The 18128-nt window shown below is 40.3% G+C and overlaps 6 protein-coding genes across 9 annotated transcripts; 4 read left to right on the top strand and 2 right to left on the bottom strand.

Moving 5' to 3' along the window:
- The first annotated feature begins 248 nt into the window (after window positions 1–248).
- Window positions 249–2258, top strand: LOC117787105 (tumor susceptibility gene 101 protein). The gene is made up of 7 exons (XM_034625549.1): window positions 249–410; window positions 532–616; window positions 692–757; window positions 825–1100; window positions 1167–1378; window positions 1443–1798; window positions 1857–2258. Exons 1-7 carry the CDS (start codon window positions 366–368, stop codon window positions 2041–2043), a joined length of 1227 nt encoding a protein of 408 aa, XP_034481440.1. The 5' UTR covers window positions 249–365; the 3' UTR covers window positions 2044–2258.
- LOC117787108 (transmembrane protein 258) lies at window positions 2259–2784 on the bottom strand. The gene is made up of 2 exons (XM_034625552.1): window positions 2641–2784; window positions 2259–2574 (listed from the first exon to the last, which is right to left on the bottom strand). The coding sequence occupies exon 2, from the start codon at window positions 2571–2573 to the stop codon at window positions 2337–2339; it is 237 nt and encodes a 78-aa protein (XP_034481443.1). The 5' UTR covers window position 2574; window positions 2641–2784; the 3' UTR covers window positions 2259–2336.
- A 320-nt stretch (window positions 2785–3104) lies between these two features.
- Window positions 3105–10299, top strand: LOC117786255. The gene is made up of 6 exons (XM_034624410.1): window positions 3105–3259; window positions 3332–3650; window positions 4929–6851; window positions 6913–7112; window positions 7181–7318; window positions 7771–10299. Exons 1-6 carry the CDS (start codon window positions 3251–3253, stop codon window positions 10135–10137), a joined length of 4956 nt encoding a protein of 1651 aa, XP_034480301.1. The 5' UTR covers window positions 3105–3250; the 3' UTR covers window positions 10138–10299.
- On the top strand, window positions 3820–4575 carry LOC117786257. Its single transcript, XM_034624414.1, has one exon. It carries the CDS (start codon window positions 3834–3836, stop codon window positions 4503–4505), a length of 672 nt encoding a protein of 223 aa, XP_034480305.1. The 5' UTR covers window positions 3820–3833; the 3' UTR covers window positions 4506–4575.
- On the bottom strand, window positions 10275–13317 carry LOC117786256 (dnaJ homolog subfamily C member 16). 2 transcript variants are annotated; one of them, XM_034624411.1, is made up of 2 exons: window positions 10668–13317; window positions 10275–10532 (listed from the first exon to the last, which is right to left on the bottom strand). In XM_034624411.1, exon 1 carries the CDS (start codon window positions 13038–13040, stop codon window positions 10698–10700), a length of 2343 nt encoding a protein of 780 aa, XP_034480302.1. In that variant the 5' UTR covers window positions 13041–13317; the 3' UTR covers window positions 10275–10532; window positions 10668–10697. The 2 variants fall into 2 exon arrangements, with proteins under 2 accessions (XP_034480302.1, XP_034480304.1); XM_034624413.1 differs by having other exon boundaries at window positions 10275–10529.
- A 779-nt stretch (window positions 13318–14096) lies between these two features.
- Window positions 14097–18109, top strand: LOC117787140 (E3 ubiquitin-protein ligase sina). 3 transcript variants are annotated; one of them, XM_034625579.1, is made up of 2 exons: window positions 14097–14956; window positions 16779–18109. In XM_034625579.1, exon 2 carries the CDS (start codon window positions 16882–16884, stop codon window positions 17824–17826), a length of 945 nt encoding a protein of 314 aa, XP_034481470.1. In that variant the 5' UTR covers window positions 14097–14956; window positions 16779–16881; the 3' UTR covers window positions 17827–18109. The 3 variants fall into 3 exon arrangements, with proteins under 3 accessions (XP_034481470.1, XP_034481472.1, XP_034481471.1); XM_034625581.1 differs by lacking the exon at window positions 14097–14956 and adding an exon at window positions 15005–15228; XM_034625580.1 differs by lacking the exon at window positions 14097–14956 and adding an exon at window positions 16312–16529.
- The last annotated feature ends 19 nt before the right edge of the window (window positions 18110–18128 follow it).

Genomic DNA, 18128 nt, shown 5'->3' with positions numbered 1-18128 from the left:
TTAGATAAAATTCAGAAAAGCATTTTAATTAAGGCTTAAAGCTTGTCACACCAAGGGGAGAGAAGTTACAAGTTTAACTCTACAAAATTGTCAAAAATCACATAATTTTACAAAAATTCAGCAAAACTTTTAAAAATTTTATTTTCAATATTAAGAAAAATAGGTGAATCTTCTTAGGTGCAATTATTTTTGCAATTTGATTAAAATTGCATATATTGCCAGATCAGAAAATTTAACAGGGTGGCATCAACTGGGTTGGGCACAAAATACCTTCAGCGACGAATTAAAGAAATTTATTTAGAAACAAATCGTATTAATTGCAAGGTGCAGTGTTCAAATTTCACTAAATATATCAACAAAGTATAATGCCTGCAATAGAGGAGGCAGAAATCAATAAATATCTTTCAAAGGTATGATGACTCATAATTTCTGAGCGTTTTTTACCATCCTCCTCCAATCACAAAACGAAAACGTAAATTGTGAATGGGCTTGTGATTAATTAATCACTCCCCACAACTTTTTTGTTTATAGTATAAAAATGTGGCCGCTACAAGAAAAGATGTTGTCGACGTTCTTACTACGTATCGCAGTTTGACCTACGATCTGCAGAAATTTGGTGAGTGTGAGGGAGGAAACTCCCTGAGTGAATTATTCTATATGTATGGATATATACTAATAAACAACTTTACAGTTTTTAATGATGGAAGCTCGAAGGATTTGTTTACATTGCAAGGCACTATACCCGTGGTCTATAAAAGTAAATTAACTTGCACTTAGATTAGTCCAGTTCATTTCGCTTACACATAGTTATTTTGATTTTACAGATAACACCTACTACATTCCCATTTGCATATGGCTGATGGACACTCATCCCCAAAATGCACCCATGTGCTTTGTGAAACCGACGCCCACCATGCAGATAAAGGTGTCCATGTATGTGGACCACAATGGCAAGGTGTATCTACCCTATCTGCATGACTGGCAACCGCATAGATCAGATCTTCTATCACTTATACAAGTTATGATTGTGACATTCGGTGATCATCCGCCTGTATACTCAAAGCCCAAGGAGCAAGTTGCTGCTCCATATCCAACAAACTGTAAGAACAAGTGCACTTTTATATAATTTATTGTGTATAATCAGCTTTCTTGGTTTTCTAATCAAGCTTTTATGCCGCAACCTGGTGGACAAGGTGCTGCTAATTCGTTTCTGCCTTATCCAAGTTCCAGTGGCACTGGCGGCGGCAATTTTCCGCCTTATCCCACTGCTGCTGGTTCCTTTTATCCACCAAGTGGTGGACCCGCAGGTGGCTCCGGCGGATACCCTCCCTATATGAATTACCCACAACCGGGCGGATATTCAGGTAGCGCTGGCTATGTAAGTTACACCACAATCGCATTAAGTAGTAGAAATTTTAATTTTTTCTTATTGTGTAACTTAGAATCCTGCGGCATCTGCAAATTCCAGTTCAACAGGCACCATTACGGAGGAGCACATCAAAGCATCACTTATTAGCGCTGTGGAGGACAAGTTGAGGCGTCGCATACAGGAAAAAGTCAATCAATATCAGGCTGAAATAGAAACATTGAACCGTACGAAACAGGAATTGGTGGAGGGCAGTGCCAAGATTGATGCCATCGTAACTCGCCTGGGCCGCGAGCAAGTCGATCTACAAAAGAACATCAGCATATTGCGGGACAAGGAGGAGGAATTGAAGAAAAGTCTGGAGACTCTAGAGAATGCTGAGGCCATAGATCCCGACGAAGCTGTCACCACCACAGCTCCATTATATAGACAGTAAGTTGCTCATTTCTTGAACTTAATGTATTGTTTCTAAGACTGAGATTTTTTATAGATTACTTAATGCCTATGCTGACGAAGCGGCCACCGAGGATGCCATATACTACTTGGGTGAGGGACTCCGTGGCGGTGTCATTGATCTAGAGACGTTCTTGAAACATGTGCGCACTCTCTCACGCAAACAGTTCATATTGCGGGCTACAATGCAAAAGTGTAGACAAAAGGCTGGACTGGCTGGCTAGGAGGAGATGCTTTCATATTCATGTGGTCGTCCCGTCTGTTAAAATAATTATTATTTTCACTATTTGCAGTTTTAAAGTGCAACTAATAATCAAACCGCACATAATGATATGTTAATTTGAAATACATATTCGGTCTTGTTTTTTAAGCTTAAATTGAATCTTTAACAAATTTGAAATGTATACTTATTGTATGAATAAAACCCAACGTACACTTACACGCCCACACATATATTTATTGCCGAATACATTTTCATATCTTTTCAAAAACGGAATGTTTGCATTTGCCACTGTTCTCATACGTAAATACCAACGGTTAGCAGGAGAAACACAATGCCAAAGCCGAGGAATATCGAGGCGCACAGACTGATCAGCAGCTCCTTGATCAATGTGCTCTCCTTTGTGCTCTTTCGTGACACCACAAATACAAAGAACCAAGCCGTAAAGAATGTACCGATAATGAGGAGCACAGATGCGAGATGGGGAAAGACCGCTGGGTTCACCGGTGAAACGTAACGCTGCATAGCTTCCATGCTACAAATACAATAGATATTGTTATTGGTTGCTCTGTTATGATAACACTTATATTCTTTAACTCACATTCCGTTTTATGTTTGTAAGTTTTTTTTTTTATTAATTTCTTCTTGTACGTGGCCCGGCCTGTAAATGCAGATAGGGTTGCTACTTAAATATATCGCTTTTCGGTATTTATTGTTCAACCTGTTTGTTTGAGATACTACCAATCGATATAACGATTAAGGTTCTACAATAGAGATGGGAATTTGATTCGATTAAAAACTTAAAAGATCCTTTCTAATCGATTTTTAAGAATTATGTCTTGAAATTAAAATTTTATTATCCCTACATTTTTTTAATTTAAGTTTTATTAATTAGATTTTATTCACTACATTTATAAGCCATACTCCAAAATGTGACACCAGTATTGATGTAAAGCCATCGATGCTTTTTAATTTCTCAGCACGAGATTAAGGAAATCGATTTTTCGCAATCAAACAAAAGGTGAAATCGATTTAATCGATTTAAAATAGAATTGAGTCCCAGCACTATTCCACAATTCAGTCATCTCTAGCCAAAACGTGGTTTTGTATTAATAAAAATTAAATAAGAAAATATAACAAATAATAGGAATTGCGCCTTTTAATGTCCAAAAAAATTAAAGCGATAACGACGTATAACAAAGACTGGCACGATGAGCGATGTAAGCAGACGTGATAAGAGTCGCATAACATATTTTTACAAAGCACAAGCTAAATCTCTTTGTTGTTTTTAGCTTGAAGAAATGGACAATGACAGGCTGAATGAGCTGGAATCAATACTGTATGCTTCTATACACTATAATGATACAACCAGCGAGGAGCAACAGCATCATGCGGCACTGGGCGCTGTTCTGGACGCGCAATCTATGCCACCGCCGTCGCAGCAAAAGCACCACCAACAACAACAACAGCATCAACACCGCATTGTCAGTGAGAAACGCGTTATCAACAATGCAACAGCGAAGCCCCGTTATTGGGCAGAGGCCAAAAGCGAAGCTGCATCCACTGTCGAAACAGTGAAACCAAAGACAAGCGAAGTCACGCCAGTTGAAGGTCAGTACAAATAAATGTAAATGTATATATATTTCTATATGGCAGAGTGTTTTGCACGTGCAGAGATTTTCCCATGTGTTTTCAAACACATTCCAAATCGACTTGGCCAAGAAATATCAAATTGATATTGAAACATTACTGTTTAGACTACAAAATTTCTAATACAATCGCCTGGCTAGCACCATGTCACAGCATTGGGTGCTCCGCCTTATAAAGACCTTTGGTAATCGGTTAAGCGAAGTAAATCATGGCTTTATTGTATTATTGACACTCAAATTGCTGTGCATTGTAATGTTGATGGACTACTACTATCTCTATTATGGCCACGATCTGCTCTATTGGCTTAATGAAATCTCACAGAATCCACTTGAATGGATATTATCAGTCATCGTCTTGGCTACCACTCTGCACGTTGTCATGTCCTGTATTGAGGTAACTTTATTCGAAACTCTTATTAGACGCAACACGTCTCGTTACAACAAACCCCGTCAGTATTTTGAGGAGCGATATAGACGGTTTGTGATCATGCGTTTGGTGCAACATCTAGAAAACGCGCTGCTGATGCAAAAACGCTACACGGGGCAGGAACAAATCCGACCAGACAGGAAAATGCTAGAAGATTTGCTCTTATTCCATCAACAGATCCATCAAGCGGTCAACAACTTTCGCAGTTCGGTGGCAGTGTTGTTGTGGCCAAACCGAGCAGATCTTCAGATGGATGCCTATGTTTTGTATCACATTGATGAGGCACAGCTCGAAGAGCTTTTAAATCAGGGTTATAGTCTAAATATACCTGACATGAGTGCCATTTGTAATGAATACTTCAAGAGATTGCTTAATCCAGCTGGATATTAGTAGGCACAACAACATTTTGCCAACTATAACATCAATAAAATCGTCGTATCGTTGTCTATATTGAATATAAGTCTACTTATTCTTGATCACCTTACAGCAAGGTTAGCAAATAAGAGTTACCAAAAAAAGCGACCTAAATAAGTCAAAAAATCTGGGATATCAAGTTTTTGTGTGGGGTTTCCTTATAAAATAAACATCCAATTTTAAATTTAAATAATAAGTTTTATTTCTCAATCTCATTAAAACGATAAAACAATATAGTTGTTTTAAAAAAAGTCATTCAATAACTTTCATTTTAAATTCTTTGTTCGATTTATTAAATTATATAATTATTTTTAAGTATCTTTTAAAGTAAGCTTAAGAAATAAACTTTATTTGCTAATGTGTGTAAAGATCCTAATTGATATGTTCCCTGTATTACAGCTACATCAACAGAGGAGCCGATTCCGGAGCAGCCCAAACGTATGTTAACTCAAGCCGATGCTGAAAGTACCTCACAAACAACTAAACGTAACGATGCCAACACTCCTAAGAAGCATACCAAACCACTCAACACAGTCCAACAGCAATTGTTGCAGCAACAGCAACAACAGAAGAAGAAGCAGCTGCAACAGTCGCTGAAAAAGCCACAACATGAAGTACAACAGAAACCACCGAAACCACAACAAACCTCAAGGGCAACGAATGATGATGAGCCGGAACAATTTGATCAACGTCTGTTGGTGGCAATTCCACCAAATTGGTCGCAGCTCAAACGTGAGACGGCTCAGCGTGGAGATGCACCCTTTGGGAAAGCAAGTCGCAAGCTGGAACAGTTTCAAAAACTGGCACAAAAACGACAGAAATCCAAACGTGCGCAGATCAATAAGAAGCTAAGACAAACCCAAGAGGAACCGGTTGAACTTATCAATCTGGTGGATAGTGAATCATCCTCCAATGCGGATGACGTTATCATTGTGCCCCTGCCGCCAGTTCCTATAATAAATGTAGATGCTAGTGATGACGAGATAGAGGAGGAGGAGGAGGAACGGGAGTCAGCACAGCCGTACCTAGAGGAGAATGCTATGGATGCTGCCGATGTTAGTTTGGGTGTCGATTGTGCCATGGAGCCGGAGACGATGGTTTCAATGCTTACTTCGCCCTGCAATTCGGTATTATCCAGTGATGACTTTATCGTACAAAAGGATACTAGTCGTCTGCTTGCTGAACGTGCTCGTGCCACAGACGAGGATCTCTTGGTCCTGACGGAAAATGCCATCCGAGAAGCTGCCGAACCGGACAGTCAAGCCGAAAGGGAACAGGGGCCAGACACCTCATCCGAGCATGAATTTGTGCCACCGTCCAAGCTTGACCAGATTAAACAGAACTTTCGCGTTGATGAGCAACAATTCCGTGCCCTTGATGTCTACGAAAGCGAATCCGATCTCACCGAAAGTGGCATTTACTGCAAGGCCAAACAAAAGGCTACGCCCACAGTTATACGAAGCGTTGACTCCGATTCGGACGTCACAGATGTGGAGGCGATCGTGGAAGACAATGTGGTAAAGACAAAGCGTCTGCGCAAACGTCGCGCATCGAGCACCAATCAAAGCCAATCTGATCCCAACAACGAGCTCGATATGGAGGACGACACGGACAGCGACAATGACATGGAAGCAACGGGCGTACCGGGAATAGCCCGTGGCTTGGCTGTGGAGCGGGTCAAGCGTAAGATCAAGCGTATAAGTCAAAGACGTTGCTCGGAAAGCAACGTCACTTTGGAGACCAGAAAGAAGGCAGCCGATGACGCCAGTTCGGAGAGTGGTGCAGAGGAATCGCTGCCAACTGCACGTCAAATTGCCGAGCGTCTGTTGAAACAGGAGCAAGCTACACAAGAAACAACGGAGCAGCCAATGGATGCGGCAATGGAAACCGAGGGATCCGATGCAAACACTGAGGAAGAAGCTGAGCTAAATAACGCCATGTCGGAAAGAATTAGCGCAGTATTTAAACGCATTGATGGGAATACAGAACGCTCAGCACCGAATCTGGACAACAATGAGCAGGAGGAGGTAAGCACAACAAATACACAGCAGGAAATGGAGGCAGAGAATGCTGAGGAGCAGGATGTACGCGTAATTGAAATGGAAGCAGATACGTTTGAGCCAGAGCCACAGCCACAGCTCGAGCTGCAACCAAAACCTGAGGATGAATCTGTGGTGCAAGTGGAGCACAATCTGTTAGGGCTTACTGAGCAAGTAACTGGCGGTGATTTGGTGGGATGGAATGATGAAATGTGTCGCTTCTACAATGACAGCTGGCATGGCGAACAGTTCAACTTGCAGAAACTGCTAAAAAACATGTCAGGTAAGTCTTATTAAATCCGCTTCAGTTAATTTTACCTAACAATTCCATTGTTATATCACAGGTCAACGTCAGGAGTGGAGAATCATTAATGCAGATCGCTTTCCAGTTGTGCGTAAGCGCTCCAATCTAAAGTGCACCAATTGCTTTGAAATGGGCCATATGCGTTCAAAATGTCCGCGTCCACGTAAGCCTGTAATTTGCTACACCTGCGGCATGACCGGACACGCCGAACCCCGTTGTCCCAATGCCATTTGTCTGGGGGTAAGTTGAACATCCAAAAAATACAAATCAGATCAGATGAGAACTTGTCATGCAACGTTAATTTCCAGTGTGGTGCCAAGCAAGCGCTCTACGTGCAGAAGTGCAACAAGTGTTCCTTCCACAGTCGCATGGTCTGTCAGCTGTGCAAGATGCGTGGCCACAGCACCGATATGTGTCCTGATAAATGGCGGCGCTACCACTCCACGGTAAGTTTTAATTCCGAAAAAACAAATTTTTCAAAATTAAAATATTTTGTTACTTATATTAAAATCAAAATATAACTTATTTTTCATTTTACACGTATAAGAAAAATTAAAATATATATAAAATTGCTTAAAGAACTAAATTTTAGTTGCAATATATAAGTATTTTTTGACAGTTTTAGTAAATTTAAATTTGGAATTTAAAAAATAATTGTCAAATTACTTTTATTATCATTTATTTTGTATAAAAATGGTAAATAAAATTTAAAATAATTTAATTGAGAATAATAAAAAATCGAATATATTTTTGTTTAAGGATACTCTATTCAAAAACATATTATATCTGTGATTTTAAGAGTCAATAAAAATATATTTTTAAACTCAGCGATCCCTGGTTTAAAACAACCTTTCCTAATTACTTCTATTTACTTAATTTTCCCTCTCTCAACCTGCAGACCCGATCAAATGAGCTGCTGGATGCCAATGTGCAGTATCGTCCAAAGAATTGCAGCTATTGCGCGGCACGTGGACATCTGTTTGAGGAGTGTCGTCAACGCATTGGCGAATATCGCAGTACAAACTACAGCAGCCTCATAATGTCACATCAGAAGGTTTATAGGGATCGCAGTGGACCAATTAGCTATCTTTTGGACATGGACTCCTTTTATGCCATCGACACACCTTTTCATTTCAACTGGAGCTCGGAATTTTCAAAGAACAGCTGCTATGCACGCTTCCTCAAGGCAACCGGCTTGGCGCGTCCCCAAGCGAAGCAAAAGAAAGCCATGGTGACGACACAAGTAAAGATGTATACTAATGACTATGTGCCCAATCCATTGGCCACAGCAGCACGTGGAAAAGTGGCAGCGCCTTCGACTGTGATAATCGAAGAGTTGCCAGCCAAGGAAAATGTCGAATGCGAGGCTGTGACAGCAACAACAACAGCAGTTGCCACACCAGAGTCTCAGCAGCAGGAAGAGATCATCATTAATACGCAAGCCAAGCCCTCAGAAGCTACAACTACTCCAAAACCCAGCAGCAATGCTGTTTCTTTAATCAGCAAATGCAACATAACACCACATGATATAGACTCAGATTCAAATTACAGCTTCTCCGAGCATTTTGAGGTGCCCAGCTCCACGACAACGTCCAATGAGGCTGAGAACCAACAAAGTCAGCGGAAATCAGGCCCATTGGAGGATCTGCCAGATATCATACCGCTTAGCACAGCTGATGATGACGACAAGGATGATTTCAGCATCAGCAATAGCAGTCAAGGCATCTCCATGTGCGTGACTAGCAAGGCGACATCTACATCAACCTCAGCTGTTGCATCGGAGAGCTTGCCGGATTTGCCATCTGAGGCAAAGATTCTGATGGCACACGATCAGACACAGTACCTGTTCAGTCCGGAGGGACGTCAGTTTCTCACCAACTCGGCCAAGCAGTGCAAGGTGAATGTTCGCATGGATTTCGAGGAGTATGGTTACGTGCTGGTCATCTATGGTCTTAAGAAGAATCAGGAGGATCTACAGCTTTTATTGTTGCGTCGCAATCAAGAGGTGAAGCGTAAGAGCAGCGATTTCCAGAGCCAAAAGCCGCCAAAACGCATCGATGTGCTTATACGCTTTATGCGTGATGGCATCTATAACTTAACTGGAGATCTTGGCAATGCGAAGAATCATTATTTCCGTATTAAGGAGTTGGAGCAAATGAATACCAAAAATGGCTTCAAATTGGCCGAGCGGAAGCGGCGTCAGCTCAACATGATACTGTTTGGACAGGCTGGACTTGCCAATGGCAGCATGCATCTTGACCAGCTGCTGGTCATACTCAAGCGGCTGGTGCAGGAGCATTCTCCAGACGGCAATGCACCTCAAGCATTGCGTAACGAAATCGAGGAGCATTGGCGGGTTATATTCAGCTCTCTGCCGCATGCCGATTATGACTCCCTGCTGAAGAGTTATGGCAAGCTGGAGGTGAAGAATCGCATGAACACACTGGACATTGAGCCCACAGTGTTGGGATTGCAATCGCCGCGCAAGTCGCAGCCTGCACAGAAACGGGATCGCATTGCTTCACCTCCACCACCGCCGCCAGTTTGGCAACATGATGCAACCACAACAACAACAACAACTACACTGCCCGCTAATAAGACTAAATCACCAAAAGGACGAGCATTGTTGAATGGCAAATGGTCGGAGCAGCAGACACCTTTGCCGCCCGTATGGCAGCAAGAGGAAAGAGCACAACCACAGCCAAACATGCAGCAGCAACAACAACAACAACAGAACAATCGTACACCAAAGCCACGCCCACAGACAAATGTGCGATCTGCGAATCCGCAGCAAAGACAGCTGCCAATGCCTCCCATTTGGCAGCAGGAGGAGCAACATAACAATCTGTCAAACCATAAGTTACGCCCATCAAAGCAACGATTACTCCCCTATGCCAGACCAACTGGACAGCAGCAACAACAACACCCACATCAACAACAATTATTGCCTTGTAATAATATGCAACAACGTACTCCTGCCAAGCTGCAACTGCATCGTAATTGTCCCCTGCAGTCGGAGTGCGTCCGTTTGCTTGCTGGCATGGAGCGTGATTCGCGGAGCAGCATCAATACGGATGCCTCAAAGCCATCCATGTTTTGGTCCCGCGAATCGCTCAAGTATCTGGATAAATTGTTTCAAACTACGGCCAATCCGGAGACTCTGGAGCGACTGCATCGTGTGCTGGATCGTTCGCGGCGTGGCCAATTGTCGCATAATGATTATCGCGCTGTTATTCGACTGCACTCGATAATGGACTCCAACTGAAAGTTGGTTTGGGGATCTTATAAGGGGGGTTACTTATCAGTTTTATGGTTAGGAATGAGCTTAAAGAAAATGGATTAATAATAATAATGGGTATATCGAAGATTTTACCCAATGTAACGAATAAAATAGATATGGACTTCAGTTTAATATTGCAATATGTAATGCACTAAACTTACTTTTATTTCTTTGCTAACAAATATAATTAATACAAAAATGAATGATTATCATTTGAATCAACACAATACTGTTTGCATGTAGTTAATGACGGATTTGGCGATGCGAAGTATGTTGGCAGTATCCTTGATTTGGTCCACATCAAGTTTTGGGAGGCAAGCTACGCTAGTTAGTTGAAGAAATTGGTGCCAAGATAGAGTTGCTAGAGATAGATTACCCTTCTGGAAGCACAAGAAATGAAGTAAAATAACGTAAACAGTTTGTAGATATTTGTTGGTGTTAAACAAAACTTTAACATGTATTAATTTATTGACTAGAAAGGATTTACAGAAAATAAGGATGACAAAGTAATTTACATTTTGAATATTGTTTTTATTGCGACGAATTTACTTCGTTGGAAAATCAGGCCAGTAGTTAATGAAGTATCTATGTGTAGTTCCCTCAAACAATCGGTCCAGCCAATTGCTGAGACCATCTAATAAATTGTCTTCAAAGAGAACATTTGTTTCAGCATCCGATTCTTCCGAATAATTCACACCAAGGAAGTTTCCAATCTCTGGGTCGTCATTTCTATCCAGCAATTGCTTGGTCATTTTAATCATTCTTTTAGTTCCCCGAGCGCATTCGGGATGCTTTGCGTGATATACGCAAAAATACTTTCGGTGTCCATTTAATGCTATGACGGTGCCTACACAGTTTCTTGGATTTATCTGTAGATTCTGATTTGTGCATAATGATAAGCGAAGCAGCTCTGAATACCAAGACAATCCTTTCTCAATAAGCATATGACCAAATAATAGAGTCTTGGTTCGCCTATATGGCCAAACAGCTCGATGATAAGGCGGTATAAGTTTCGGTCGACTCTGCAGGTCCGTTATCAATATTATTGTTCGACATCCTGGCTTCAGCAAACGCACTAATCCATTGTATTTCTCAGCTCTTAGCTCATACAGTTTCAGTTCTGGCGCCTGCTTATTTGGCTTATTGCACAATCCCTCAGTATTTAGTTGTCCCTGGGCTTTGAGAGTCTCCTCTTCAGCTCGAACAAAGTACATCATTACATATCCAATTCCGAACATAAAGGCAATAGTTCCCAATAGCGATAAAGCTGCAAACACGTGCTCATCTTCAATATTGTCAGATAGATAGTCCACTAAATAGAGTAAACGAGCTATCCATTTACTCAATAAGCCCTGAGCATGTTCGTCCAGTAGATTCTGGACAAAAGCCTCATAGGTTAAAGCCTCAGATGTTTTCAAAAGTCTTTGTATAGTTAGATTAATCTCATGTTTAGTCGTATTAATGGCCGTGTTGTTGTTAAAATCTGTAGTTTTTATATCTAATTTGGCTCCGTCGACCCATTCGTATTTGATTTGGGTGCTATCACGTCGCCATATGACCACCAGACGCAATAAGTTGTCTTCAAAGGAACCCTTTGAAATGGCATTTAGGAAATCAGCTTGCTTCTCCTTGTACATGTACGCAAATCGTACTCTTTCCAAGCTGTATCCACTCTCTTGGGCAATGTGTCTCAAGGCTCCCCTTGCATTATCATACTCTGGTGAGTTTTCGGTTATTAAGACCACACACAATCGCTTTCTGGGCCTGTTCCACTCAGCTGGACAAACACCTTCGAGCACCTCTTGCGATGACAGCCTTGGAAGTGACAAGTATTGGTTCGATGAAATAATGTTCTCAAGTGTTTGAGTGGGTATATCGGCCATGGAAATACTTGCCACGGCTCTCAACGAATCTTCATTGAACAGAAAGAGTGTGTCCAATTTAGGATTAGCTTTGAATCGTTCAATTATCATCTTAGCGTTTTTATTTGTAAGATCCACAAATCCAAATGCCACACGATCATGAAACGCAAAGGCAGATATAAGATATCTCAATCTTGTCACACTGCGTGGCTCCAAGACCAAAGCCCGTACCCTGTTGTCAGTCCAACCATTTAGAAAATCATTGAGATTATCGTCATTAATCCGTTGTCCAATCTTAAAGGGCATTTTCTTGCGTAAAAATTCAGCGAGTTTCTGTTGTGTATAAATATTCTCACGATACACATAACTATGTCCACCCATAACCAGCACCATTCGAGGAATATTATCCGCTCCAGTTTTTCGTAGAATACTTGGTTCGTGTGCCGCATTTATTGTCGCAAATTGGATGCCAAGTGGTTCGAAAGTATCGATTAGTTTCTTGAATGCTCCAACTATTCTTATACAGCCGAAACACCAATCGTTATAAAACATAATGATGTACAATTTGGTTTTACTCTTTGGTATAATTGTTTGCTCGAAATAATTAGATGTCACCGACAACTTGTGATACACACTGATGTCCTGGTCAAAACCGAATTGCTTGCCGAAAAACTCTTCAACTGGGTCAAAGCCGAAACGATTGTAACCGCTGTAATCATGCTTTTGCTTAAAATAATGCGAATCTTCACTTGTGATTCCATGTCGATCGTAAATCTTCCGACGCTCAGCATCATTCAGCAGTTCATAGGCCTTTTTAATTTGCACAAATTTCCGCTCAGCATCCGGATGATTGTTTTTATCGGGGTGCCATTCTTTTGCCAATTGTTTATAGGCTCTTCTCACTTCAGTCACCGATGCTGTCCTAGTTATTCCAAGCTCCTTATAAGGGTCATTCACGACACAGAGGCATAGTGCAGCTAGTGCGCAAAATGCCAGCACCCTGAACATCCAATAATTTTTAAACATTATGATTATTTTGTCGAATTAACTATTATATATATCCCTTTTTCTGGTCTTATACGCTCGACTCGCGTATAGGGGTTGGTCCGTGATCCAAATACGAGAAGAATGATTGATGAGGATATTGATTTTTACTTAATTTTATTTTATGCAAAAGATTTAACGATTCTAGAAACGCACATGGCGTTCTAATTAATTTGTTTTGTTTATTCACAGAACAAATACTTTTGAATTATTTTTCTATGCTAGATAAATTATTCGCTACACCCGATAGGGTTGTCGCGGAGTAAAAATTGTAGAGTTGACACTGTAAATTGAGCAGTTGGATAAGGTATGCAGCTCATGAATAAAATTACAATTACAAATCAAAAAGTTTAATAAATTATCTATTAAATATTTAACTTTTTCTTTATTTTTCTTACAGCTTTACAAATTGTAAGTTTGTATTAACAAAACAAAACAGTATTGCTTACCGTGCCAGAGCAATATTAATGAGCTCTGTACTAGCCTGCGTTAAATACTGCAAAAATACCAAAAACGTACCGTAAACCACTAAGGTTATTTGCTTAGTGCGTTAACGTAGTCCAACACTAAAAGGCCTGTCCAATACAAGCACTTTTGCCAACATATCTATTTTATAGCTAGCTTAGAACTACTATTAGCCGAAAATCTGGCTATTTTAAATACATGTTCAGCTAAGTTTTGCTATCAATTATTCTTCTAGAACTAAGCAAACCTGCATGAAAAAAACAGCTATGTTCCCAAGTAAACATAGATTTTGGAAAAATAACACTTTTGTTGAACAGAAAGGCTGCCAGATGTTCGATCTATCGGTAATATAGTTTTTATTTTTTAAGGTAGTTTCTATATTTTCTAAATTAAAAAGTTTTACAAAAATTCTTTAGCAAATTTTTGCTTTAAAAGTTAAAAAATTGCCAAAACGACCAGTCTTGAAAAAATAAAAAAATATGAGAAAAGATCTAAATCAGAATTCAAGGTCTGGCAACGTTTAAATAAATGGCAGCTTTTCTCTGCCAGGTGGCAACGTCTTTTAACAAAATTAAAGATAATATAAAAAAATAGCCAAGGAAATACGCGTGTGTGACGTGCTAATAGCAAAATAGTTGTGCCTGCAATTTTAATTGTAATGACTAAATAGACTGAATTTCGGGAAAGTGTTTGTGCAATAAAAAGGGCAGCGCTCGCAAAGCGCACAATATAATATAAAGAATTTTTCAAACTTTGGCTACTGGCTATAGCAGCAGTACAAGAAGCCACTGCCACTGCCGCTGCCCCTCCTCCGTCGTAGTCGCCGTCGCAGTCGTTGTCGTTTGTCTACTTCGCTTTGCGTCCCGTATGTAAAATGTAACCGATGGACGACGAAGCCGAACCAAACAGATGATATTCACGCTAAGAAAAAAAAACAACAAAAACAAAAACCGAAGCGCAGCAGCAGCAGCAAACATGTACATATATGTAGCCATATTATTCAATGAGTGTGTGCGCGAGCGTATAAAAGAAAATTAGATAAAAAATAAAATGAAATTAGCGCACGCCTGAATTTCGAGTTTGGCGCAAGGTGAACCGAACCGAACCAAACCGAACTGTGAATGTTCATATAAAAAGTCGACGAAAACAATTTTCAATTTTCTCTTTGTGTGTGTTTTGTGCGTGCGAACCTGAAGTGCTGCCACCTGCAATTGCAATTGCATTGATTTATGTGCATACACATACATATATACATAGTACATAGTAAAAAGTTCATTTCGCAGAGGATATATATATATACATTAGTATATACAATATGCACATATGTGCATAAATGCACAGACACACATATATGCTGGCTGACTGATAAAAGCCTTACGCTCACTCTCACACACACACGGACACACGCACACATACGAATCACACAGAGCTTTGTAAGTTTACGTTTATGATTATTTTGTAGCTGTTTATTTTTACATACATACAAACACACATCTGCAATATTGCTGTTGATGTTGCCATTGTTGTTGTTGCTCTAACATATCGCTCTGCTTTCCGTCGTACGTTTTCTATTTGATTTTGCAAACTCATTGAAAAAAAAAAGGAAAAATAAAAAAACTTAATTACATTCATGGCTTTGCTGCAGCAGTAATAGTAATTACCCCGCCGACGAGTCCCACTGACTGCCGCATGGAAATTTCTTACGGTACGCAGCCCCCAGAGCCAAATGTTAATTATGTGCCGCTACCACCACCACTACCACTACTACTACCCCTCCCTTATCCACCCTCATACATACACATACACATACATACTTATGTATGTTGCTCATTGCTGCCACAAGCGCAGCGCAGTCCATATTGTTGACGCAGTTCGCGTCGCGTTTGTTTATACTCCATACACACTCACACACACACACATACTCCCACAATTTTTGGACCGTTGCACTGTGATTCCGACTATAGTTGAAACTGTTGTGTAGTAATTGAGTCGTTAATTTAAGAAGTACAGTGAGCTACCAAACTGTGCTTCAGTTTTAGAGCTTCACATTTTAACAATTAATTTGTGAATTATATTTTTCTTCCTTATTCAAGTTGAGCAAAATATATTATCACTAATTTAATAAGAATTTTTGAAAGATAATAAATTTATCAGGCCTGTTTCAGTTTTCACTTTTGGCAAGATTTTTCGAAAATTAATTTCTCAAACCTGCTCTTATTTAATTTCGAAAAAATTTTGAGGATTGGATTCACTTTTGAGTTGGCAAATTTAAAACTGAAAAAGTGAAAACCAGAATTTGTATATAGTCGGCGTAATTTTAAACTATACAATTAAAAGTGAAAACCGGAACATGCCTGCATATAATTATAAGGGTTATAAGACCATTATAAAACATATCCGAGAATAGCTACACTTCTTTTGAATCAGTATATTTTAAAGCTCACACAGACTCCATGTAAAACGAACAATAAAATAAAAGAAAATATTTTAAAAAATATAAATTTCATATTAATAACTAAATAACCTCTCAAAATAATAAATGTATATTTATTATACTAAGATAACCTCTGCTATATTCTGTGAGATGAGAATATCATAAGATAACAATAGTGTATTGTTTATTGTAATTTGACAAATTTGGTTGAGATTGAATCACTGTGCGAACGTCCGTTTATGTGTGGGAATCGGGTACCGAGCCTAATGAGCGCATTTTTCAACACTCTGATAAGAGTGACATTTAAGTATTTGCGTGGTTTACACGCGTGTAAGGTAAACGCGCCCCAAACTCGTCTCATATCACACACAGTACACAGTATAAGAAGTTGCGGGCCTTCAAAATGACTCAGCAACAACAACAAAGAAGCTAAAAATCTATACGCAACGGACGTGTTAATATTTATTATTATTATTGTTGAATGCAATTGGATATTTTGACAATTTGTGTTGGAAATGTCAACGACAATTGTCGAGCAAATCGAAGGACGTTTGGAATTAATTGAACTTTCGGTACACCAAATAATTATAATTATTGGTTATTGATTGATTGTCACTCAATATGACTCCAATTAAATACAGATTGATTAAATATCCCGATCGTCATATCCTTTTTTATAAAATAATGTTTCTCTAGTAATTCATACAATATTTATCATATTTATCAAAATTTTTATACACATTTCCAGTTTATATAAATATATATTATTTGAAGCTTTATTTTGTTTACTTAAAGGTGACGAATTTGTTTTTCTATTGCAGTGACACAGACGAACACAGTGAGACTAGTTTGGCTTGGACGTCATAGAATTGCTGGAGGAGCAGGCAATACATATAGAAGAAAGAACAGCAATCAGCAAGTCCAATGTCCAATAAAATAAATCCGAAACGCCGTGAACCGACAGCAGCAGCAGCAGTAGCAGCAGCGACGGCAGTAGTGGCCACCAATACGAGCAGCTCGACCGGCTCCAGTGCTGGCAACACATCCTCGGCGAACACATCGTCCTCGTCCAGCTCTTCACTGTCGTCCGCCGGTGGCGGTGATGCGGGCATGTCCGCCGATTTGACATCCCTTTTCGAATGCCCCGTATGCTTTGATTATGTGCTACCACCGATCTTGCAATGCTCCAGCGGGCATTTGGTGTGCGTGTCATGCAGATCGAAGCTCACATGCTGCCCCACATGCCGTGGCCCATTGGCCAACATACGCAATTTGGCCATGGAGAAGGTCGCCTCAAACGTGAAGTTTCCGTGCAAACATTCGGGCTACGGCTGCACTGCCTCACTGGTTTACACAGAGAAGACCGAGCACGAGGAGACCTGCGAATGCCGGCCGTACCTTTGTCCCTGTCCGGGTGCCTCATGCAAATGGCAGGGACCGCTCGATCTAGTCATGCAGCATCTGATGATGTCACACAAGAGTATCACAACGCTGCAGGGCGAAGATATTGTATTTCTGGCCACCGACATTAATCTGCCCGGCGCCGTCGATTGGGTAATGATGCAGTCCTGTTTTGGCCATCATTTTATGCTCGTACTGGAGAAACAAGAGAAATATGACGGACATCAACAGTTCTTTGCCATAGTTCAATTAATTGGATCACGCAAAGAGGCTGAGAATTTCGTGTATCGCCTTGAATTAAATGGCAATCGACGCCGTCTTACCTGGGAGGCAATGCCACGTTCCATACACGAGGGTGTTGCCTCTGCCATACACAATTCGGATTGTCTGGTGTTCGACACATCGATTGCGCAACTGTTTGCCGACAATGGAAATCTGGGCATCAATGTTACCATATCTCTGGTCTAAACGGGCCAGGCCATGTTGTGGCTTTGGCTTTGGCTTCTACAAATAAATGTGCATCGTTTTTAAAACGATACGATTTTCGATACACGATAATACATATATACTTAATGTCGCATCATCATCAAAACGCTAAGACTTTGAAATGTGGAGTGAATGAATGTACATAGAGTATGTATGTAGATCGGTTGGTCTGTCTGTCTGATTGTCAGTCACTTGCCGTCTGGCGATAATTATTAGTAGCTTTAGGGATTTCATTTAATTAAAAGAAAAACACAAGCAAAGGAAATGTGGAAGTAAGAAAAACA

The sequence above is a fragment of the Drosophila innubila genome (genome assembly GCF_004354385.1).
Source record: "Drosophila innubila isolate TH190305 chromosome 3L unlocalized genomic scaffold, UK_Dinn_1.0 0_D_3L, whole genome shotgun sequence".
NCBI lineage: Eukaryota > Metazoa > Arthropoda > Insecta > Diptera > Drosophilidae > Drosophila > Drosophila innubila.
Note: the sequence above shows the minus strand (reverse complement) of the source record. Positions and strands in the feature narration are given on the sequence as shown.